The sequence below is a fragment of the Mesocricetus auratus genome, unplaced genomic scaffold (assembly GCF_017639785.1).
Source record: "Mesocricetus auratus isolate SY011 unplaced genomic scaffold, BCM_Maur_2.0 Super-Scaffold_100010, whole genome shotgun sequence".
In the NCBI taxonomy this organism is placed as follows: domain Eukaryota; kingdom Metazoa; phylum Chordata; class Mammalia; order Rodentia; family Cricetidae; genus Mesocricetus; species Mesocricetus auratus.
Genome location: NW_024429194.1, coordinates 70,155,439 through 70,180,847, shown reverse-complemented (window position 1 = coordinate 70,180,847; position 25,409 = coordinate 70,155,439). Strand labels below are relative to the sequence as shown.

Below are 25,409 nucleotides of genomic sequence, written 5' to 3'. Positions count from 1 at the left end.
TACTTTCCTGCATTTCTCTTAATAAAGTGGTGATTCCACTTTTTGCCTGAACCCACTTATGTGTCCTTAATTTTTACTTTGATGAGACAAGAAATTCAAGAGCAACCATATCAGGTTGAGTTTGGGTGATCTTTGAGTCTTTGACACATAAAGACTCTGGGCCATACCTATGTTGACCAAGAATATTCCACTCTTCACAAAACTACATCATTACTGCACTTCTATAAATATAGATATGCATGCATACACAAAAGGAGACATGGCTCAGCAGGTGAGAGCATTGGCTGCTCTTCCAGAGGACACAAGTTCAGTTCCAAGTACCCACAGAGTGGCTCACAACCATCTGTAACTCCAGTTCTACAGGAACTGACACCCTTTTCTGGTAGCCATAGTCACTTCCCAATACTTCTACCTAATGATGCTATAATCAGCACCTCCTAAATAACAACAAACAAACCTCAGAACTTGGCCTTCTCTCTCCAGTGGGACCTTCTCCTGAGATCCTGACTCAGACACACTAGCCTCAAGTGAAACCACATTTCTTAACAAAGTCTAGGTTTTTAACTTTGTTGGTCTGAAAATTGTTCCCTTTATCCTTTCATTAGTTAAATACCACTTGTCCATCTGATCTCAACTTGAACACCATTTTCTTGGGGATACTTTAATCTTTGAACAGTGGAATTTCATCTGCTCTGGATGCTTTAGCAATACTGTAATGCTGCAATATTGCATTGCACCTTTGTTCCCCCCAACCTCCTACAATTACCAGATCTGGGAGGACAAAGAAATCTGACCTTGCTCACTACTGTAGTCCCAGTGCCCACAAAAGCCAAATTCATAAGAAGTACCTAATTTTAAATATTTCTAAAGAGAATGCAAATTTATATGCGACTACATGATAACATTCTCAGTGTTTCTTTTTTCATCCCATATTGCTATTTCTAGGATTATTCTAAAATTGGGAACCCCAAAACTGAAAACTAATCCAAGACAATTAAAGCAATTCCTCCACCCTACTTCCCATTCTGTGAATGGTTTCCCCACAGCATCTCCTTCAGTGTTTAGGAGCTGTGATCTGAAGGCGTTGACACACTAAATAAATCAGTGCACAAGCACAAAGTCCATCTTGTTCTGTGAGAGACGGCAACCTCTCTCCTTCCCAACTAACAAATCAAAGTGACCTTTGTTGAGATCCGGGGCCTGAGAAAGACTGAAGGTGGACTGCAGGCACAGGCATACATGGGAAATTTGCAATGCTGCTGTGGCTGTGAAATGTTCTAATTTTTTATCAGGAACGTTCACCCTTTTATCAGTTCAAAAGCATGTTTATCCACGAGGTCGTGTGAAAAGAATGTGTTATCCATTGCATTTCTCTTCTCCCGAGCATAGTAATTAGCCTCCAGATCTAACAATGACAATTCAGACCTCCAAAAGGCTCAAGGCTTATGTTTTCTCACAAACGATTATACGATAAACTATGAAAGCCAGAAGCCAGCTCAGTAGACTTGAATAGACTAGGAAAAAAAGAAAAACTATTCGAGGTCTTCTGTCGTACTGGCTACAATATATTTTCCTATATTACCTAACTTCTCCACAATCAAAAATCTTTGAAATAAAAGCATAAATGGCAAGGAATACAATTTTATCAAGTACGGATTAGTGAATTTTCGAAGAGGACAAACGAAATTTAAGCTTATCCTTAAGTTTTCTTGTGCTGTTCACTTTAATTATTATGAAGCATGCAATAAAAAAACAGATGTCAGTGTCTGTGGGCACTGGCTGTTACAATCAGGATGATAACAGTTTAATTTGACCACAAGCCTGTATACTTCATCTCAGCAGGCCCGCCCAGAGTAAACTATTATTATATACTCTGCAGAAGAGAAGCAAAACACAAAAGATCTGAGCAATAGAAGAGATATACATCATTCCACAAGAGCTTGGAAAGAAATCCTGTGTAATAAAAAAGTAAGAAATTATTGTTCAAGACCTAGGAATGGAGCTGGAGCCATGGGTCAGCAGTTAAGAGTATCAAGTGCTCCTGAGGGACAGTTCTCAGCATCCACATAATGTCTCACAACTGCCTATAAGTCCAGTTCTAGGGAAACTGACACCCCCTTTTGTCCTCCTGGATCACTAAGCATGCATGTGGTATGTGGTACATATATACATGCAGGCAAAGCAACCACACACATAGAATATGAATAAACACATTTTTAAACACACACACACACACACACACACACACACACACACACACACACACACACACACCTGAAGCAGAGTAAGAGCTATATGTGAACATGCCTCTCAACCTGTGTCCAGAATCACCCAAATCAGGCGTTTCCACTCAAACTTTTACATTTTTAACTTAGCATGTCCTTGTTCTTTCTTTATCATAAAAAACAAAAATCTAACCAGATATTAGACTCTAAAATGTACTTTTCAGAGGAACTACAAAGTAGTAAAACTTACACTTTCTGTAATAAATATATCCTCTTTCTTAATAATAAGCACTAAATGGAAAATTCTATCCTTTTTTACTTCATATGGAAATTAGTATTTTACTATATATATTATGAACATAACTCTTAGAAAGGTTATATTTAATGAATAATCCTTTTTATTATTCATTGTCACACAATATCCCAAACTAGCTATGTTTTAATGAAGAAAAAAAAGCTTTACTCAGAGATACAGGCCAAGGAGTCAAATCTGGTGATGACCTTCTTGTTAGCAAAGGCCCTGAAGCTGTTCAGGTCATCTCCTAGCAAGAAAGTGCCAGTGCGACATGTGTCCTCACTCCCATCTGTGACGTGTGCCCTCATCTTCCTATCTTCTATGTCCTCATCAGACCATTCTGGGATCTCCTGGACTCCTCCAAACATTATCAACGTTTCATGTATGTCAGTTCTGAAGCTGTGTCCACATATAGTCAAGTACTGCTTTAGCAGTACTCTGCCCTGTCCCCCACTTTTCTAGTTACTGTGGCTAATAGAACAGTGATACAGACTGTACTGGGTACGCTGCAAAGAAAAGAGAGTCTTTTGTAGTTCATGGTCCACAGATCCAAGATCAAGAGCTGAACAGACAAGCCCTCTTTGTGGAGAAGTCTTGAGGAGCAATAGGGCACCATCACATGACAAGAGTTGAGGACCACATGTGGGTGGCTTCTGGCCTAGCATCTAACAAAGCCATCAGTGTTCTGTCATGGAGGTTTAACTAGTGAGCTTGTATAATCCTCATCACTTCCTCAATGCCCGACCTGTAAACACCTTAGTCAGTGCTCTTACTACTTGACGCTGGAGATTAAACTCCTACATGTATTTTGAGCGTGGAAGACGTTTAGACTATCATAGGACCCTTTCTATCCCCAGAGAAAACTCAGCTCTCTGTCTACACTGACTTTGGATTTCACTAGTGAAAGATTTCATGCCTCAGAGCAGTGATTACAGGAAAACAAACAAACAAATAAATGGCCGATTGTTGAAGACGATGTTTCACTTGAATGAGCAGGTGAGCTCGCAATCCGATCTTTAATAACTGGGTGTCATTATGAACAGCAAAGAATGATTCATAGTAAGTTCTCATACTCAGAGCTGTTTTTCATATGTCAGCTTAAAACATAAATGCTAAAACATATATTTGGAGAGCTTAATACACATATGGAACTGAAAGTGGGGGCATACAGTGAGCTAACAGACAATCAGAAAAGCTAGAACATTGTTTTAGCACATGAGATATGCTGAGTATGGAATACGAAACACCCAATAGATAACTCTTTGTTAATCAAAGCAATGTTGAAATCACCCGAGAGTTTGTTGGTCATGGACATGCCCAGGTCTCATCCTACACTGAATCAGAATTTTATTTTTATTAATGAGATCGCAAACTTGTTCATAATCTAATTAAAATTTGAGAAGCATCAAGGTCAGTGGTGGCTCCTGTGTCCAGACCTTACAAGTTCTCTGACAAAAACTAAGGTCTCTGCAAAAATCACCCATGTTGTGAACCATTGATGTCACCTGCCTACAGTTGCTGCAAGAGATGAATCAGACAGGGCCATGCTGGAGAGCTCACCCTGGTGGTGAGGAAAGCCAAGAACTGACTGCCAGGCCAACCCTGCAGCTGCCTAGTCCCCAAACCAGTTTTTCTACTTAGTCCACCCCAATACCCACCCATCTGTGATCTGCTGGAGCACATGAAGGGACCTAACCCACAGACCCAAAGCTGCAGGATCTCCACACATGGCAACAGCAAGATATCTAAGAAGAGTCTTAGTGAGGGCCCAGCATCGATACTGTAGTAGAAACCATAGGCCTGGAACCACACCAACGACTGCGATGAACACTTGCAAGTAAAGATAGATGGACGAAGGGGTTACTGCGTGACCCACTGTGTCACAGTGCAGCTTACATGACGAGATTTTTAATTTTTCCCCCTTTTTTCTTCTACCCTTTTTTTCTGACATTATATTTTACTGGGAGGGGTGCAGGGGCAGAGGGCACATACAAAGGGATGGGGAAATGAATGGGATAAAGATACATGATATAAAAGACAAAACTGCATAGAATGAAAAAAAAGAAAGAAAAAACAGTTTTAAGTATTTAGCTGTATAGGATCTGTCTGTCATCATCCATGAGCTTAAAATTCTTTCCTGAGTTACTGAGCTCACTGCAGTTTCTGAAAGGCACCAGTTTCCACACTGAAAAGGATACTCACAAATCAGGGCGAGTCTGAAGTGTAGAAGCTACTTAATCTGTAGGACGTAGCCACACTACAACACAACCACACCTCCCAAGGTCTGAACCTCAGACCTTAAAACCCTGTAATTGCTCTATGCCTTTGTTCAGAGATCCTATATCCTGGTTTCTAATAAACACAGTAGGCCAGGACCAGGGAATGATACTGCCATTCAGAAACAATGCCTGATATAATGTGTACTCTGTGTGGGTGGAGACCCAACAGAGCTTGGGATGTGGCTGCATCTGCCATTCTGGCCTTAACTATAAGGCTCCCAATTTGGATGCAGTTCCAATGTTACCAACATCATGTCCAGCAACATTTTAAAAAAAATTTTGCCTGTAGTTTACTGTGAATTTTTTTAGCTTGAAGCCAGCTTTTGCATAAATGAAGATGGTCTTAAACTTTACTGCTTCTAGACCATGTCTAAATGGAAAAAGAGAATTCCTTCCAGCCCTACCCTTAGGACAGACTCCTTTAAATCTTGATCTGTAACTGCTTTACACTCTGTAAATATGCACATAAAAACAGAGCCTCGCATGTGTATCAGACATCCATGGAGAGTCCTGTGCACCTGATTGCCTGGCACTTGCTACCAGGGATGGAGGTGTGCGGGCTCAGTCTCCAGTGGGCATCCTGGTGTCCATTTAGCTTTATTATGCCATCCTAACTTACTACTTTGCACATGATTAGCCAAGATGCTTAAAATTGCATATATCATATTTCCCTATTCTATTTAAAAATGGCATTTTGCACAATCTCTATTGAGAATAAAATAAGCTCATTTTTAAAACAATTACCTAACAACACAGTAGATAAGAAACTGCATTTTCTGCTTAAGTGTTTTTCTTCCATCTTAAATTGCATCTGGTATGAATGATGTCTAGATTATTGCTCTTTGGTTTGGATAAATGGGAAATCCTTTCACTTGTTTCAAAGTATCACACTACTGAGAAGACAAGCTTTCTGATCACCTAAAAAAATCCCATTTTTCCTTTAGTACCACACTAGACAGTTTGATTTAATTATTATTATAGACATTTACATAAAGTTCTCTTATGGAGAGTTCTAGCCCATTTAAGCAATGTCATTACATGGACAGAGAAAGTCTTTTGAGAAAATGTAATGGGGCGTGAAAAATAATAAAACCCACAAAATACATTTATTCAAGGATTTTAATAATGAAGAGAAATTGCAATTCAGACTGAAGAGCCCGGAGCTCAATACTCTCCATTATTTTAGAATAAACCATGATTGAGCAGGTGCATCATAGTGCCCTGGATCAAAGGGCAGCACCCTGTGCTGTCTTCTGCAAAACTACTCTCATTTCAAAAAGCATGAATTGAGGATATTCACACACCATCAACACAACCTACTGAATATGAGGAACTGCAGAACTGCAATTCATTATAACAATGACCCTACCAGATAAAGCAAACATGCTTGGGCTTCATGGCTCCCCTCTTATTAAAAGATGCCCCATGAATCAGCATTGTCTTGTAAAGTTACTAGGCGGCATGGGGATATGCAAGACCCCCAACAGTGCCCTTTAAAGATCCAATGGAACAGAAAAGTGTTGTGCTCAGGCTTCTTTAGCACTGCCTCTAGTAGAGCTCTTTCATTAAAGGAAGACACAAGCAGGTCCATACTTTGTGGAGTGAATTGGAAAGAGCTGGCCTATATAAATTATAAACTACAAATGAGGCTTTGATCCAGCAACGTCACCCTTAACAATGTACACTACGCCAAATCCATAAAAAGTGCATCAAGTTTTTGTATAGATGACATCATATTGCTGCTCATAAGGGGGAAAAAGAAAGTACCACATAGCCTTTGAGAGGAAGAAACAGAATAACAGCAAACTTTACGGTGTAATAATATGCAGCAATGTCTAATCAATATGGGAATGTCCTCAGTACCCCTCATTAACAAAGAGAGTCAATGAAATGAATGACTCCATTCTCAGCATAAAGAAAGTCCACACAGTGACACTTGAGCAGGCATGAGAAAATCACTTGGTAAACACACAAGAACTAAATTCTAAGGGAATGAGGGAGACTAAGATGTACTTTTCCTGTTTTATTTTCTATGTTGAATATTATGCATGCACTGTTTTTATTGAGATGCTTAAAATGTTGTGCCCAAATCTTTCTGGCTCCTCTCAACCTACTTAGCTAGTCCAGTGTGTGCATGTGAAATGAGCTCAAGAGAAAATTAAAGCAGTGATGTATGGGCAACTTGCTGATCTCTCCATGCTGATGTATGGAGTATATGTACACGGTGTAGACTTGAGTCAGTTGTACAAGGGCAAGGAAGATCTGTACCCACAAATCCCAAGCTAAAACAGCTGCTGCATTTTCCCACATGCCTCGGCCCCTACTTTCCCTCTGTCTCTCTGTCTCCTACCCTCATTCTGACCTCAGGAGTGACATACATTGCTATGCTTCCATAGCTCATATATCTGACACATTAGTTAGCAAGTCAGTGTTCATATGTGATTCTGTACAAAAAAAATAAACAAGCAAGCAAACTAAACAACAAAGTGCTCTTTTTAACAAGTCTTTTCAGAAATAAGTCACATCGATGGATTTCAGTGACTGAGTCAGTGATCTAGAGCACATCTAAGGATAAAAGTGTTTCTAAACTTCAGAAATGAGCTTCATGTAGAGTGTGATAAAAGGCAGCGAAGCCTCCTCACACAGCGGTGCAAGCGCTTTTATTGTTGTTGTTCTTTTGTTTTTTATTAAGGTCAAGACAGCCCCCAACAGCACCCCACATACACACACACTGAGTGATGCTATGTAAGTAGGTTCCACTGACTTGGGTAATAGAGCCATATGCCACCCACTACCCAAAGTAACTTGAGTCATAGACTTCCTTGATACAAGGAAAAATGAGCAGACACACCCCTTTATCTACTTGGTAGGAATTTGTTTTAAGGAGAACAAATGGCGGATGCCCACAAGAGAGTGTCTTGTATATCTCTCCTACTTCTATTGCTATATTCAAGAGTCTTTCGAGAAAAATCAAAATATCCTTCTAGATTAGAAGTAGGTAAAAATGATCACCAAAATAGAAAATATATCATTTCTGGAAGGAATTTAACTTGTCAAGCTTAAGGAGATCAATACACTATTTTTCATACGGGCTGTATTTTTCCAAAGAAAGTGTCAACCAGCAAAGTTATACTCACATTTGCATTCCTTACAGCATTTGCCATCCACATAGGCTGGAGCTGATTTAGGAGGGCAGTCAGGAGCAGGGCACACCAGGGTCTCACACTGGACGGTCCCATTCTGAAAAGCAAGCAGTGTTTAAAGAAATTCCATGTAGGGATTTAAAACTCCTCAAAGGCTTTACAATGCACTTCCTAGAGTTCAAGCTCTTCATAGAAAATGTCACCCTTCTCCTTAGAGATACCCATAATGTAGTGACCCGCAGTAATGCTGGCTGCATTTTAACCTTTGAGTTGGTTCCCACTTTTGCCCAGCAACTGATCTTTACTAAGCCAATCTACACCTTCCACAGGGAAGTGGAGAAGGACACAAGCCCACAAAAAACCAGCAGGTTGGGGATTAGCCTGAAACACATCACTATCGCTAGATTACTCACACACCAACCACTTATCTGGCTGTTCTGACTCTATAATTTGACTTAAATTTCTAGTCCTGTTTTGGAATGTTTCACTATAATTGAACAGTGTTATAACATTGTTATATTGTAATCTTGAATAAAAATCATATTACACAGAGATGCATGTGTATGTACACATGCATACCCACTGCACATGGACAAACTCCCACCCAGATGCACACATGTATGTTGACACACAAAGACGCTCACAAGTGTGCATGCATTTATACACAGATGCAAACACACATGTGCATATGCACAGTGGTACACATGTACACACATATCCACACCAATGACATTCTCTCTCTCTTCCTCCCTTCCTCCCTCCCTCCCTCCCTCCCTCTCTCTCTCTCTCTCTCACACACACACACACACACACACACACAGGTGCATTCACATATAGGTCAATTAGGATCTTCTTTATGTGCACGGTATTCTTTTTTTTAATCAATTGGATGAGTATGAGGAAACATTTCAAAAAGCTAACTCAAATCGACCTATGGCTCCTTCCCAGAAATCTAGCTATGTATCAGATGAGTTCATGTTGAGTTTGAAAGTTTAAAACCAAACTTGCTCTGAAGCTTTCTTTGAAACATGAATATGGTTTTGAAATAATAATGCACTAAAAACAATTTACTAGTGAGAATTAAATAAAGTCACATTTATTTAAACTGTGTAGTGTTTATTCTACATTCTACATTGCCCAACTATTAAAGATGATTTAAAATCCATTATTTATATTATTCAGTCTAGACACAGTATTTACTACTCTATATAATTCAGTTTCTTTATAATTCATTAATAAAAACACAGGGGAGAACTCCCCAGGAATGCTAAGGGTTATGGATAGGCTCCCTTGGGAATTGCCTTGCTAACCTGATTTGAATTGCTAACTTCATGTATGCCAGATAAGCTTTATAGCATCCTCAGACCATAATCAAACCACTGTTACAGCTAGAGAATGTCTTTAATAATGTAACACACAGTTCTTCAGAAGTGACCAGGTTTGCTGGCATTTTAGTGTTGCATTTAGAGAAAATAGGTCTTGAAATTTTCATGACTACATTGTCTTAATAAATATTTCAACAGTAGGGTCATCTGAGTCCCCTGTGACTGTGAATGGAAGGCATACCAGGCATGTGCAGTTCTTACAGCCATCTGTCCAGGACTCAAACTCTCGGTAGGTGGTTCCCTTCATGGTGCATGTCCGCTCACAATAGCACTGGTCCAGCCTGTTCATTCGCTGTTCAGCTCTAGACAACTATGGCACAAACACAAGAATTGCTGTTACAGCTACTTGGAAACATGGAGCACTCTAGCAGGCATCTAATTGTGTTAGGCAAACAGCAGTAATAATGGGCTGTGCCCATCACTGATTACTATAAATAGATCAAGTCATATAAAGTCTGTAAAATTTTAAAGAAGCACTTCCCAACTCTTTACATACTAAAATTTTACCTTTAAAACAAAAGTTACAATTTGCAAGACACAAACTGAGATTCATTCAGAATAACACCATCCACAATGCAAGGAATTTTTCATTTTAAAAAATGCTTAACTCCATTAATATGTTTATGCAAGTAAAAAAATTAGAATTTTCAGCATATAAGTAACAACACACACAAAGCCTTCAGAAAATCCTTCAGTACTATGCAAAGTTTAAAATCTGGTGAATATATCATTTAACTTGGTATGTGCTTCTGCCTTTAGTGAATGAGCCTACAAACACAACATAACAGCCAAATACTGTTCTTAGCCCAAGTATGGTATTCATATTGTTTACATTGTCTTTCCACATCCTTGCTTATAATAATAATAAATGAATAATATAAAAGAATTATAAATAATATTATTATATAATAAGAAATAAATAAAAAACTAGGAAATGATAGATCTTGTAGCAGTAAAGCAGCATATAACACAGGTATTCTGTTTCATTCCTGATTTACTGAGTCATTTGTTATATAGATGGCTAGGATTTAAATATTTATAAACCTTAATAAACATTATAACCCTTTTCCTTGAGCAAAATTTCCAATTCAGTCCAGTAAGTTGTACAAGTAATGTCTCAAAGATGAAAATCTAGGGTGATAAAAGGAGCTATTGGGAGTCACATGATTGTGAAGCATTCTCAGTATATTTCTGAGTAGTTATTTACCTTGGCTGATGTCTTGGATAAAATATCCTGCAGCTCCATGATTTTCTGTACAAGTCCATGGAAGTCATTGCATGTTGGACAGGCTGAAATTACAAACAGGACATTGATCAAGCTGTATTTATAAGGGGTTCGATCTGATTAAGTCTGCACTGACAGCCAGTATGTATGAATTCCAATCTCAAATTGGCATTCTGGAAAAAACAAAGCAGGAGGCACACTTTTCATCACAACATACACTGTAGGACTAATAGACTTACTTCGGTTAAGATCCGGGCACTGAGCAATGAACCCCTGGGGCATGACAAGTAATTGCACATCTTGCATTATTCCCTATGTATGAAAAAATAAAAGAAAGAAGCATTATTTTAATCTATCTAAATTATGAGGAAAAATGCTAAAGAACAGATTTATCCAAACCCCTGGATCTAGAACCTTCCTAGGTATATTCCTAACCAGCCCACGCCAGGAAAGAAGATTCATCAGGCAAAACAGACAATTACCGAGGTCTGCTTCTCATTGACAGTGTTTTTAAAGATTAAATGTCAAGATCCAGGATGTGGCTATAGTCTTATTGTTTTGAGAAGTTATTTTTAGTTCACCACAGAAGCAAGGATTTAAAGTGACCTTTAAGAATCAACATATAAATCACTTTCAGCTTTATCACTACAGAGCTGAGACCAGTTTCATATTAACAATGATGAGAAAGAAAAGGGTGGGTAAACCAAGTCATGAAAAACCACACCCACTTGAACATCCCTCAGTTTTACACTGAGCTTTTTGTATTTTTAAGTTGATCTCCTGATTCTGAAAGGATGGTGGATTTAGTAAGCAGGTAAATCAAGGCTTGTTTTAGAATGATTAGGAACTCAGAGAGTTTAGCATGAAGCTATTTAAATGCAAGCTGCAAATGACCCACTTTTCACAAATGGCTTCGCATTTACATGCCCCCTTAGCCATTAGACTGCTAGCTTGATGGACTCAAAGCAAGGCAAGTGGTAATAGAAACAGCCTCATCTAATATACTCCAGCCTTCCCTCTTCCCCACCACTCCATCTCTCATCAACTTCATGTACTTTCATTGTATTTAACTTTATCCTCTTGAAAACTGTAAAACAGAAAGTCTCCTGATGGGTGACTGTGCCAGTATGCTATGAAGAGCATAGCATCATTAGATTTACCACACAAATAATGATCTGTGTTTCTTCTACATATTTACTGTGTTTAACAGCATGTGTCAATATGAGTGACAACTTTTTAAGTATACAGTGGCAATTACTGGATCGGTTCTTGATTTGGGAGTACAGAGAAGTAGCTCGGGTGAAGCTATGCTGTGGCAGGAGCACCAGGAAAGTCAGGCTGGTGTGAAGAGCATGCAGCCACTGCACTGCACACCTCTAACGGGCACTCTCCTCAGACCACAGTAAAGATGGCGAGTCACATAGCTATACAAATAATTGATGTGTGGGGACTGGGAGGCCACATCTGGGTTCCAAGACAGCCATAATTAAATAGAGAGAGATTTGGAACTCACAGCATGCATCTACCATCCGTTGCATGGGAAGCAACATTGATTTTTAGGGTTTTAAAGAGTGGAATCAATAACCCACATCTGTCATCTATTAGCTGCCTGGCTTTGGCCAAGTTACTTCACCTCTCTGGGTAGGTTGATGTATATTTATAAGAAAGGGAAAAGACTCTCATCAACATTTTCAAAGTGAGGGATTAAAGGGAATAATATAGGAGTTAAACCATCTGGTTTCCAGAGAAGAAGTTGTTTTAAGCTTTCAAACTCTAACATTATATACTGGGTTTAGAATTTTGAATTGACTGGTGCCTCCTTGTTCACTAAGTCCACAGGTTGGGCATCCCTCTCATTCTCTGATGTAACAATGGCCACAGCAATGGGGAAATGTTCACACAACAGGCAGCAGGTAAGCATTTCTCAGGCCTTTATTTATTCAGCCTCAAGACTTCCAGGCATTTTGTTGGGACACCATTTGATCCTCTCCAGTGAGGAAATTCTGACTGCTTCTAAGCTTTCACTAGAGACAAAACTTGACTGCTTTCTATGTTAAGGGACTGGAGCATGAGGAACTGGGACAAATGTTTCCAACCCCAGGTTACTGATATCCCTTTAAAAGTATCATAAGTATCATCAGGGGTGACATATCAGTGATAGAATGTTTATTTCTGCATCAAAATTTAATTTCAAAAATTGCATACTGATCATTAATTGTGGCCTGATTGTCATCTCTGTAATATATAAAATTAAATGCAAATGGGGAGTAGTGATTTTGCCAGTTTAAAAATGCTCTAAGATGGGACTAGAGAGATGGCCCAATGATTAAGAGCACTGCCCGTTTTTCCAGAGGACCCAGGTTCAGTTCCTAATGCCCACATGGCATCTCACAACCATCTGTAACTACTAGTGATCAAACACTCTCTTGCAGACATAAATAAAAGTAAATCATTGAAAATGACCTAAGAAAGCCAGACAGTGGTGGCTCATGCCTTTAATTCCAGCAATTCAGAGGCAGAGGGAGGCAGATTTCTGTGAATTCCAGGCCATCTTGGTCTACAGAGTGAGTTCCAGGACAGCCAGAGATACACAGAGAAACCCTGTCTCTAAAAACCAAGCCAAAAATGAAAACTGCTCTAAGAAACAGGAATAGAAAACAAATAGAAACACATACAAATAAAAACACACAAACAGGATTTTTGTTTCATGCCAAAAAGAGTGAGACATACTTTTGTCATCTCATTAGAGAGTATTTTCATTTCTAATTCATACTTAGACTTAAGTCAAAAATACCTTAAAATATCCATGTGCATTATTTCGCTGTCCCAACCAAAACGTGGTGCCCAGAGGCAAATCTGTGGAAGGCATTTCCACAACTCGTTCATAGATTCTGGAAGACAGGGTATCAGAGAAAGGCTATGAGCACATAGGAATCTCTTAGAGTTTTCCAATTCTTGAAATGAGAGTGACTCACTTACTTATTGCAGTCAACGTGTAAAATTAAATGGGAGGCACTGATGGCTAAGGAGAGCTTGTGCCATTTGGCATCAGCCAAAATATAAGGAAAGATTTCTGTGTGAGGACGGTGAGTGCCGGAGCGGTAATGCAGTCTGATCTCATTCCGATGGCCACTGCTTTCCAGTTCCAGATACCTTCATAGAGAAGAGCCATAAAGGACACATCAAAAGTAAAGTTCAACCATGTCTACCTTAGCTGCTGTCTTCAGAGAGATGGAGTAAACACACAGGTTCTATTCTTCCTACAAAGTACAACCAGACATTCCAAGTAAGACATATAACAAACAGCAGGAGATAGTAAAGCATATGTGATACGAAAGGACAGCGGTGACCACTGGGAGCTAAAGATTTAAGTGAGAATAGCAAAATGGGGCTTGGGGAAGAAGAGGGAAGGAGGGAAGAAGTATTTAATTCATGTCTGATGATATTAACATGGTCAAAAGTCATAGCCATAAAATTCATAGACCATATAGGAAAGTGATGTAGTTTTACTAAATGATCATGCATTCTAAATATTTATGTTTGCATCCACAGACTCGTGTTGTTCTCAGCCTTAGCCAGAGAAGCTTCTAAGTGGTAGTAGGTTGTGGTTAATGTGGAGACTCGAACTGTGCAAAGTACTGAAAATTGTGACTGTGAATGCTCAGCCATAGGAAGACAACTATACCACACCACTACCACCACCACCCCTAAGGTTCAGGGAGAACCACAGAGGAAGGACAACAAGAATGTAAGAACTTCATAACGGGAAGGATTGTGTGAAATTCTGTCTTCCTGTCTTCTGGCCATGACATGACTGCTGCACACATGAACAAACAGTACCTTTTATAACCTTACACAAGATCTGTGCAAGATCAAGCCATTAAAAATTCCATATTATAACTTAGGAGGATGAAATCTCATGGTATGCTCATCTAAACAAAGAACTATAGGCAACTAATGACTGCTGAGAACATCTTCCAAGGATGAGCTCCTAATTGGTTATCCAATACAAAGTGGTTAGTATGTGTAGAGAGCTGTGACGTGCAGTGCCTTAAAGATGGCGCTGGCTTCTGCCTACTACCCTCCAGACGGTGAGCACTCTCTGAGTAAACAACTCCATATTTGGCCAACTCTTGGATCCAGGCTTGCTTCTGTGTATGTGGACCTATCTGCTATCGCCAAGTGGTGTGCTAGGGTTGGCTATGCCTAGGCCATATAAGCTGTGGGCTGGCTTTCCCCGGGGTCAGAAGACTGTTCAAGGTTCCTGAATAAACCGCTTGGAGAAGAGTTCCCGAGTCGCGTCTTCCTTGCTGGTTGAAGCGGTCGTGGCAAGTATGTCCCAAAATCATATATACACATGCAACAAAAATAGACATAGAAGGTATATATGCATATACCTACACACACACACACACACACACACACACACACACATATATCAATAATAATAAAAGAAAAAGAAGACATCAATTTGATAAGGAGTAGGGAAGTAAAGGAAGGGCTAGCTAGAGAGAGGAAAGGCAAGGGGGAAAGTGATTAAAATTACATCTTAATTTCTAAAAATTCTAGCATGAAAGGGGGTGCTCTGAGGGTTTATTCATGACTGAGGTATAAGATTGTGGCCACTGTAGGTTTCCCATGCTTGAGTCAATAACCCCACACCTATGCACCAACATCAGCACTCAATGGAATCAGTGGATTAGAAATAAAATGAATAGAAAAAGAGGAAGGGGATATAATGGAAAGTCAAACAGACGATTCAAAGTGAGAGAGGGGTGGATATGATCATAACAGCATTATGTACATGTATGAAAATTTCAAAGAATAAATAAGAATTTAAAAACAAGTAAGAAGAAGGAAGAAGAGGAGAAAATATCCAAAAGCCAGAAACTAAAGACTACTTTTTACATTTACTTGTAATTGCCATTATAATAAATTTATGGATTTGTGGTATAATATCTATTTTAATGAATGTAAAAAAGGTAATTTGGATAATTAACATTCCCACCAAATGAAACATTTATCATTTCTTTGTGTTGATAACTTTCACAATCACTTCTTCCAGTGGTTTTAAACACAAAGTATGAACAATCACACTGCATTGTAGAGTACTAAAAGTTATTCTTTTTAATTGTTTTATGCAATTTTTTTCATATTACATACCCACCCCAGTTCACCCTGCCTCCCCTTCTCCAGTCCTGCTATCTCTCCTCTTCCCACCCATCCCCTTCCCCTCCTCAAAGTGGGTAAGTCCTTCCTTGGGGAGTTAACAAAATCTGGCATATCAAGAAGAGGCAGGACCAAGCCTCTCCCTCCTGTATGAAGGCTGAGCAAGGTATCACATCTTAGGAAATGGGATCCAAAAAGCCAGCTCATGTTCTCTGAAAAAGTCCTGGTCCCACTACCACAAGTGTCCCAACAGATCAAGTCACATAACTGTCCCCTACATTAGGAAAGCCTAGTTCAGTCCCATGCAGGTTCCCCAGCTGTCTCAACTAAAAAGAGACCTATCAGAGTATATTAAAATAAATAAGGACATTTTATGAAGTAAATAGGTTGCATGGTGTTCGTTTGTTTGTTTTTCAAAATCTCAAGAAAGCGAGATGGGGAAGGAAAACAAGTAGGAGTGAGCAGAAATACTTAACATAGGAAACCCAGACGAAGTCATGCAAAGAAAGTGACATCTGGAAAAATCCTGGAGAGCATTGACCTTGGGGGAATAAGAAGCTTCATGTGCTCACGGAACAATAAATAATCCCAGAAGGAGTCAAGGGGCAGAACAGTAAGAGATCAGGCACAGTACAGTGGAGAGGCAGGCCACTTAGGAAACAGTTTAATATGATGACTATAGAAAGTCTCAAGTCCTTGGGAGCAACTGGCTGTGTTGTCAGTACATCGTAGAGATGGTGAGAGGCTACAAGAATTGAGCCTGAAGTTAATTCTAGGGGTTTCTTATGCCAGGGAAGACAGGAAGAATGGAAAAACTCTGCAGACATTAGAAAGGAACAATAAAGAATTTTTTTCAGAGTTAATATGTCAGAGAAAGAAAAGTGAATGAGGAAAAGTGCCATGGTTTTTAGTCTGAGCACTGAAAAGCAAATGGTTGCCTTTCAGAAATAGAAAAGTTTCGAGTGAGTTTGTTCAAAGTGATAACACCGGGTCCTGACTTACACAGCTACGTAACTCAAAGATCCAAGGGAAGAGGAGGGCCTCATTGGATATGTATGTCTGGAGTGTAATGGCATTACTTCATCATTATCTCAATTCTGGTAGGTCTACTTCTAGATTTTCCATTATGTTTACCCACATTCTCTAAAACTAACTCTTCAAGTTCCTGTCATGTCAGTTTCTTCAATCTGTTTGTCCAAAGAGTCGTCTCTTTCACTGTCTGTTCATGTTGTGATTTTAGACTTGATTTCATTAATTTTTCTCTGATTTTGTTATTTCCTTCTGTTAATTTTGGTTATGATATGTTCTTGGTTTTATTAGGTTATATATTGGAGAGTGTTCTACATTCTTATGTGGGCATTCATTGCATAAACATCATCCAGTTGACAGGCTAACTTCCCCTAAGGAAAGGACAGAGCCAGAAGTATGAGCAGTGAAGCCAGGGTAGAGGGAATCGCCAGCCTAATGAAGTGCTGCTCAGGATTCAATAGGATGGAGACTCAAAACTGAGAACAGGGACATCATTATGACTTTTAGTGAGGGAGTGAAATTCTGTCTGAGTGTAGTGAACCCGGTAAAAAGCAAGAGAAGGCATACTGCGGCAGCCGAAAGAGACAGGAGAGGTTGGGTTTTATTGCTTTGAAAGTATTTATTCATTGAAAAAATACATCAGAGAAGAGACAAAACTAAAACACTAGAAACGACATACAGTCCTGCAACAACATCCTTGAAACAGGATGGTTTCTGCAATATGACTACAGTGCCAGCCTTTGTTAGGGTCATTGATAGGGAATGCAAATAATACCTCTGGGGAGAAGGAAAGATACACTGGCTACAGTAAGCAGTGGAGGCAGCTTTGGAAACTATCTTTTGATTTCTTTAAGGACTCAATTCATCCCCTAAGTGAGAACATACGGGTGAGCAGTGCAGAGGTGAAGATGTGAAACATTTGTCTGTGCTGTGAGAGCAAAGGGACTGAAGCATGAAATGGTAAGGATGTGTTTGCAAGCAGTCAGATGGGGCATTGCAATCACTCAGTAGAGGAGGGTCACAATAGAACGATTGAGGCAGGAAGACGGGTCTATAGATCTGAGATGGCCAGGCAAGTGCTAAATTCATGGCTAATCTTTTGAGTACATATGGATGGGTTAAGTGGATTTGAGGTCCCAAGTAAATGCAGGGAGTTCTACTGCTAAGTTGATTACTGACTTCGTTGTCTCCTAAAGTAACCCACACTTGTAATTCTCATTGTCTCTCACTGCTTTTCACACAAACGGCTAGATCCAATCATTCACTAAGTCATTTGGCTTACTCACAACACATTTTTACTGATTATTATTATAGGTGCATTGATGGGCAGTGTTTAAAAAATCACAAATATTGGAATATGAACATTCACATTCTTGTTCATAAGAAACCATGCTTCAATATTCTGTTTTCTAATATATCTCTGGAATTCATCTTAGAGAATTTTAGTGATAATGTTAGTATCTCTATTCACACTGGTCACTGTCTTATGATTGAGTGTGTATGTGTACATATGTGATGTGCATATATGTATGTACACTTGGGAATCGGGATGGAGACTGCCTTCAAAAGATACTACCAGATACTAATGCATCTGCATTTCCTCATTTCAAATTCTATTGGATTAGAATATCACTTCACCCTTCAACTGGTGTTTTATCTGTTCTGGTGATGTAGCTTTCTTGTAGGGAGTGTATTATTGGGCCTTCCCCATTTGATTCATATATACAACTTGTACTTTTTAGCTAGAGAGTTAAACCACCTCAGTTTAGTTATAATTCGAAAAGTATGCCCTTAAAAATGTCATTTTGATTCTCACCTAGTTTTTGTTTCTTTTGCTCCTATCATCTTTGTGTGTGATGGCTTACTATATTTATGATATTGGATTGTTTCTCTCCTCTAGTGAAATTTATACATTCATATGTTATCATAATGTTGCTTTAGTTTCTTCTACTTCCTGGCGTAGGACTCCCTCAAGCATCTTTTGTATGGCTGGAATGCTGGTCATAAATTCCCTTAGTTTTTTCTTTCCTTGGAAAGTCATTACTTCTTTAATTTTGAAGGCTAGCCTTGCTGGAAATAGAAACCTGAGCTGGTGGTGATTTTCTTTCAGGACTTGAGATCCATCATTTCTGGCCTTGAGGGGTACCTACTAGAGAAATCTGTTCTTAGTTTAGGAGGACTGGCCTTAAATGTGACAGAGGTTTTCACTTGAAGATTTTAAAATGTGTCTGTCTCATGCTTTCAACAGTTTGACTACAGTGTAACAAGGCAAGGATTCCTTCCTACCCTATCTGAGCTTTTATAGGTTCCTGTACCTGAAAGCCCAGCCCTTTCCCAAGATGGAGGACGTTTTCTGCTATGATTTCATTTAACAGATTTTTTGCCACCTCACAGTTTACTTATTCCCTTCTTATTCCCTTTGGATATGCTGATGATGAATACATTTTCTATGACAGCCTGAAGGTCTTCAATGTTCTCATCACGGATCTTTCTTTATGTCTTTATGAAAGTGTATCTCTAAACTTCCTGAGTTCCTCATTTCTACAGTTTCTATCTCCTATGGTGGGGATACAGCTTGGAGGGAGAGTCCTTGTCCAGCATTCATGAAGTTTTCTCTTTACAGTATTCTCATTCATATCCTCCATGTCTTCTTGATTCATTTAACTGCCTGCATTTCTTTGGAACTCAATGAGCAGTTTTAAAAGCTATTCTTTTAGTTGGGTGAAGTGGTGTACACCTTTAATCCCAGGACTCAGTGAGGCAGAGGCAGGCAGCACTCAATGAGTTCCAAGCCAGTCTGGTTTACATAGCTTGCCCCGGGTCTGCCAGGGATGAATATTTAGACACTGTCTTAAAAAAGGCAAAAACAAACACTTTTGAGTTCTTCCTCAGGATTTCATACACTCTGGTGTCTTGAAATCTGTTACTAGAAATTATGATGTTGAGATATAGTCACAGCACTCTTTCATATTTCTTCTATCTCTGTGTTAAGATTGCAATATCTCATACTGTCTTGTCTTAATCAACTTAGTTATTGAATTGAATTTTCCAAGGAACCATCTCTTGGATCTCTTTTGTTTCCTTTAAACAAATCATTATTTTCTATATACATTAAAATGTGGCTGTCTTATGCTTTCAACAGTTTGACTACAGTGTAACAAGGCAAGGATTCCTTCCTACCCTATCTGAGCTTTTATAGGTTCCTGTACCTGAAAGCCCAGCCCTTTCCCAAGATGGAGGACATTTTCTGCTATGATTTCATTTAACAGATTTTCTGACACCTCACAGTTTATTCTTCTTATGAATAACCATTGTGACATTTTATGAGTCTAAAACATGGCAAGGGCATTACAAAAGAGAAAAATTAAAAACTAATTTCTTTCATAAAACATCGTACTAAGCCTAAGAAATATTAATAGATACAATATATTCCTGCAAAAGAAAACAGCCAAATGGGCTTAGAAAACTAAGGCTACTTTTACATTTCAAAGCCATTCAATGTAATTCATCAAACACTATCAAAATGAGAAAAACTCACTTTAATTAGCAGAAATACATTTGAAAATTTTAAAGCCATTAATATTTTTTAATGTTGAGGATTAATTTAAAGTTCTTTTACATGAAATAAAGTACATAAAAACAAACAAAATATGTCAATAACTGGAACATAAAATCAGTGTTGGAATGTCAAAATCTATTCCCATAAGATTTGGAAACACGATGTCAGTCAGATGATTTCCAGTCCATGCTAAATTAGAGATCTTGGTGACTAGTAAAAGTACTAGGTGTCTCTGACTGTTTTCCCTGCTCTTGGAACCCTTTTCCTCCTACTGGGTTGATTTGTGCCTGATTTTATTATATCTTATTGTCCTATGGTTTTTATGTCGCTGGAAGACCTGCTCTTTTCTTGGCAGGGAGACAGGAGAAATGGATCTTGGGGAGAGGGAAGGTGAGGAATTTGGGGAGGACAGGAGGGAAGGAAAGCTGTGGTAGAGATATATTATATGAGAGAAGTATAAATATTATCTTTTTTAAAAGATAACATAATTGTAAATGAAGAAATATACCTTATTGGTAGTGAATTCCAAGTTAATATTATTATTAACCTGGAAAGTAAAATTCTACAGATAAACTGCTAGAATTAGCAAATTAATTAACAAGTTTGTTGGATTAAGAATTAATGTGCAAAACTCAGTTTTAGTAGGTAAAGACAAAAGGAAATCCTGAATGATGCAAATTAAGATAACATCAAGACATAATTTTCAAGAATAAATTTAACATAAAATATGTAATAACTTTATAAAAATGTTAAATGTTACTGATAGAAATCTCTCTACAGATATACAATGATCACCCCAATCTATGTATAGATTTAATAATATCCCAATCAAAATCCAAGCTGATTCTAAAATGTCAGTAAACGTGAAAAAATAGAAATAATAAAAAACATCTGAAAAATATAACAAACTATATAAGGTGGTCACATCAAAATTATAAATTATGAAACCATAATAATTAAAATTACGTGACTATGACTCACAATGCATGACTTTTAAAAATGTAATAATTAAACTGTATAATGATTTTAGAAATATGTGAATATAAATAACCTAATTACATGAAAGAAACAAAGTTGCTTTTAGAAACAATCACTTCTGTGATAAACTTGATCATGTAGCTATTTTTGCTTTTGTAAATAGTTTGTGGGGAGAATGTGGGGGAATTTGGAAACTGGGCTTTTAAAGGCAGTTGAAGGCTGCCTGCAGAACATACTGGGATGGGACCTGGGAAGATAAAAAGTGCCAGAGAAGTGTAGACAAGGGAATCCTGATCATGAACTTCAGAGGCAAATAAGGACTCTTTCTACACTTGGGATAGGGACTGTTGGTGGGATTTTCTTGGAGAACATCTGCTTCCATGAAGCTTCTATTCCTGAGAATCTAAATGAACATGAATTTGAAGCCTATGGACTTCTGGAAGGCACCTGCCTAAGGAAGTATTTCCCAGGGTCAGCACACAGAGAAGCTTTTGCTGCTGTGACATCCTTACTATGTCGGCCTTGAACTATGAGCCAAAGTAAGGAATTCCTTCATAAAGCTGGTTTCTTAAGATGTTTTATCACAGCATCAACAGTAATGGTGACTAACACAGCAGTCATCTCCTGAGGTGTGCCAGCTTGAGAACACACATTTCTATCTTCTTCCCAAACACTTATATCTTTTTTTAAAATATTTTTTAATTTTAAATAGCTTGTTTTACATGTCAATCCCAGTTCCCTCTCCCTCCCCTCCTCCCGCACCCCCTCATCCCCCCCATCCTCCCACCCTATTGCCAATTCCTTCTTCATAGGGGATATCTAGAGTCTATCATTTCATTCAGGGTAGGGTCCAGGCACTTCCCTAAGAGTCCAGGCAGAGAGAGCATCCCTATTTGTGTTATGGACACACGATGTCTGTTAGTATTCGAGGGATAAACACTGATCCACTGCTCAGGACCCCATAGGTAGCCCAGGCCTCCTCATAGACTCTCACATTCAGGGAGTCTGGATCGGTCCCATGCTGGCCTCCCAGCTGTCGGTCTGGGGTCCAAGAGCTCTCCCCTGTTCAGATCAGCTGTCTCTGTTGGTTTTGCCAGCCCATTCTTTGCCAATTTGCTCTTCGCTCCTCTCTCTCTGTCACTGGGTTCCTTGGGTTCTGTTCAGTATTTAACTGTGGGTGTTTACCTCTGCTTCCATCAGTCACTGGATGAAGGCTCCAGGATGGTTATAGACATCAAGTTCACTATCAGGAATAGGCATTCGAGGTGGTCTCTACACTATTGCTTAGCTTGCCAATTGGTGTCATCCCTTTAGATCACTAGAGGTCACAATGGTGCCTGATCTGTCTTCTAACCTATGATTCCCTCTTCCCCCCTATCCTACCCTCCCAGTCAACCTTCCTGTTCCTCCAAATCCTATTCTCTCTTCCACTTCTCTCCCTCTCTATTTCCCAGGTCCCCCTCCCCCCCACCCCTCGCTGAGTTCCCCATCTGTTCAGAGGATCTTGCCTCATTTCTCTTCTCTTGGGTACCATGCATATCTTTTAGGTTCTTTCCTGTTTCCCAGACTCTCTGTCAGTGGAAGTGCAGACTGGCACTCTCCTGATCCATGTTTAAAATCCATATATGAGTGAGTACATACCATGTTTGTCTTTTTGTGACTGGGTTACCTCACTCAGGATGGATTCTTCCAGTGCTATCCATTTATCTGCGAATTTCAAGATTCCATTGTTTTTTTCTGCTGAATAATACTCCATTGTGTAAATGTACCACATTTTCTCTATCCACTCTTCAGTTGAGGGGCATCTAGGTTGCTTCCAGGTTCTGGCTATTACAAATAATGCTGCTATGAACATAGTGGAGCAGATGCCCTTGTTGTATGAATTTGCCTCCTTTGGATATATGCCTAAGAGTGGAATTGCTGGGTCTTGTGGTAGATTGATTCCCATTTTCCTGAGGAATCTCCATGCTGCTTTCCAAAATGGCTGTGTTGGCACTCCCACCAGCAGTGGAGGAGTCTTCCCCCTCTCTCCACATTCTCTCCAGCTTAAATTGTCTTTGGTGTTTTTGATTTTAGCCATTCTGACAGGAGTAAGATGGAGTCAGAGTTGTTTTGATTTACATTTCCCTGATGGCTAAGGATATTGAGCACTTTCTTAAGTGTCTCTTGGCCATTTTAGCCTCCTCTATTGAGAATTCTCTGTTTAGCTCTGTACCCCACCTTTTGATTGGATCCTTTGGTGGTTTGGAGACTTGCCTCTTGAGTTCTTTGTAAATTTTGGAGATTAGCCCTCTGTCAGATGTGGGGTCAGTGAATATCTTTTCCCATTCTGTGGACTGCCTTTCTGTCTTGTTGACTGTGTCCTTTGCCTTACAGAGCTTTTTAGTCAAGCTTTCACTATTTGCAGATGATATGATAGTTTACATAAGTGACCCGAAAAACTCTGCAAGGGAATTCCTAGAGCTGATAAACACCTTCAGCAAAGTGGCAGGATACAAGGTAAACTCAAAAAAATCAGTGGCCCTATTATATACAGATAATGAAGTGACTGAGAAAGAAATCAGAGAAACCTCACCCTTTACAATAGCCATAAACAGCATCAAATATCTGGGGATAATGTTAACCAAGGAAGAAAGATCTGTATATCAAGAACTTTAAAGAAAGACATCAAAGAGGATACCAGAAAATGGAAAGATGTCCCATGCTCTTGGATTGGTAGGATCAACATAATAAAAATGTCAATCTTTCCAAAAGCAGTCTACAGATTCAATGCAATCCTTATCAAAATTCCGGCATAATACTTCACAGACCTGGAAAGAACATTAATCAACTTTATATGGAAAAACAAAAGGTCCAGGATAGCCAAAACAACCCTTAAGGTTGCATCACCATACCTGATTTCAAGCTCTATTATAGAGCTATAGTCCTGAAAACAGCTTGGTATTGGCACAAAAATAGGCAGGTAGACCAATGGAACCGAATTGAAAACCCTGATTTTAACCCACACACCTATGAACACTTGATTTTTGACAAAGTAGGTAAAACTATACAATGGAAAAAAGAAAGCATCTTCAACAAATGGTGCTGGCATAACTGGGTACTGGTATGCAGAAGACTGCAGATAGATCCATGTTTAGCGCCTTGTACAAAACTTAAGTCCAAATGGATCAAAGATCTCAACATAAATCCAGCCACACTGAAACGTTTAGAAGAGAAAGTGGGAGATACTCTTCAACGAGTTAGTACAGGAGACCACATCCTGAACATAACACCAGTGGCACAGACACTGAGTTCCACAATTAACAAATGGGACCTCATGAAACCCAAACTCTTATATCTTACTATCCTTTGGCAATCAGCATCATTCTTAGTTCAGAAACAGTAATAACTTTTTCATGAACATTAGATTGACATATTACACAAGGAAACTGGAGACTGGTTTAATTATTTCCATATAAACACTGCTGTCACTATTTTCTGAAATTTCAAGGATGCATCTATATATCTATATATTGTGATATACTCATGAAATACTTAGAATTGCAACAAATGTATTGATAAATATCATTTTATTTTGCTTGAGAAACAAAAATCCTATCCAAACATTCATTTTTGAATACTGACATGAAATAGGACATTTCTTTCTCTAATGAATATGATTGAGCAGAGAACAAGTGGAGTACTATAATATGTACTTCTGCTCAAATTAGATTTAAAAATAATTCATTAATATGCCAAATCCTAGGAATCTACCCACTTCACTATAAGAGGATCTAAAATCAATCTAAAATAGATATATAGGAAGATTCATGGCCTAAAACGAACTGACTTGCTCATTGAGTAATCACTAAATTAGTTCTTCAGTCATGCATAATATATTTTGTACTTGTTACTCTAAAATATGGTGTAGGGGGGTGTAAGAGTGCTGTATACATAAAGGAGGTGTGCAATGTCTACATTTGGACATTCCCACTGAAATTTAAACACTCCTTGACCAGAAAGTTCCAAGAATTAAATAATCTCTGCGACTACAGATGCAATTATAGATATGGCTAATGTACCCAGCTTTTTCACAAGTGTTGTGGATAGATTCAGGTTCACATGCTTTTGTCACAATCACTT

General features: G+C 38.9%; 1 protein-coding gene across 2 annotated transcripts in view; it reads right to left on the bottom strand.

Annotated features, from left to right (window-relative positions):
- Nell2 (neural EGFL like 2) overlaps nt 1-25,409 on the bottom strand; it is a 276,472-nt gene that overhangs the window by 182,794 nt on the left and 68,269 nt on the right. For both annotated transcript variants that reach the window (XM_040753915.1, XM_040753916.1), the window contains exons 5-10: nt 13,532-13,705; nt 13,347-13,443; nt 10,792-10,864; nt 10,535-10,617; nt 9,509-9,637; nt 7,937-8,039 (exon numbers count right to left, since the gene is read on the bottom strand). In XM_040753915.1, coding sequence (XP_040609849.1) covers nt 7,937-8,039; nt 9,509-9,637; nt 10,535-10,617; nt 10,792-10,864; nt 13,347-13,443; nt 13,532-13,705 — 659 coding nt within the window. The remainder of the gene's footprint in view (nt 1-7,936; nt 8,040-9,508; nt 9,638-10,534; nt 10,618-10,791; nt 10,865-13,346; nt 13,444-13,531; nt 13,706-25,409) is intronic.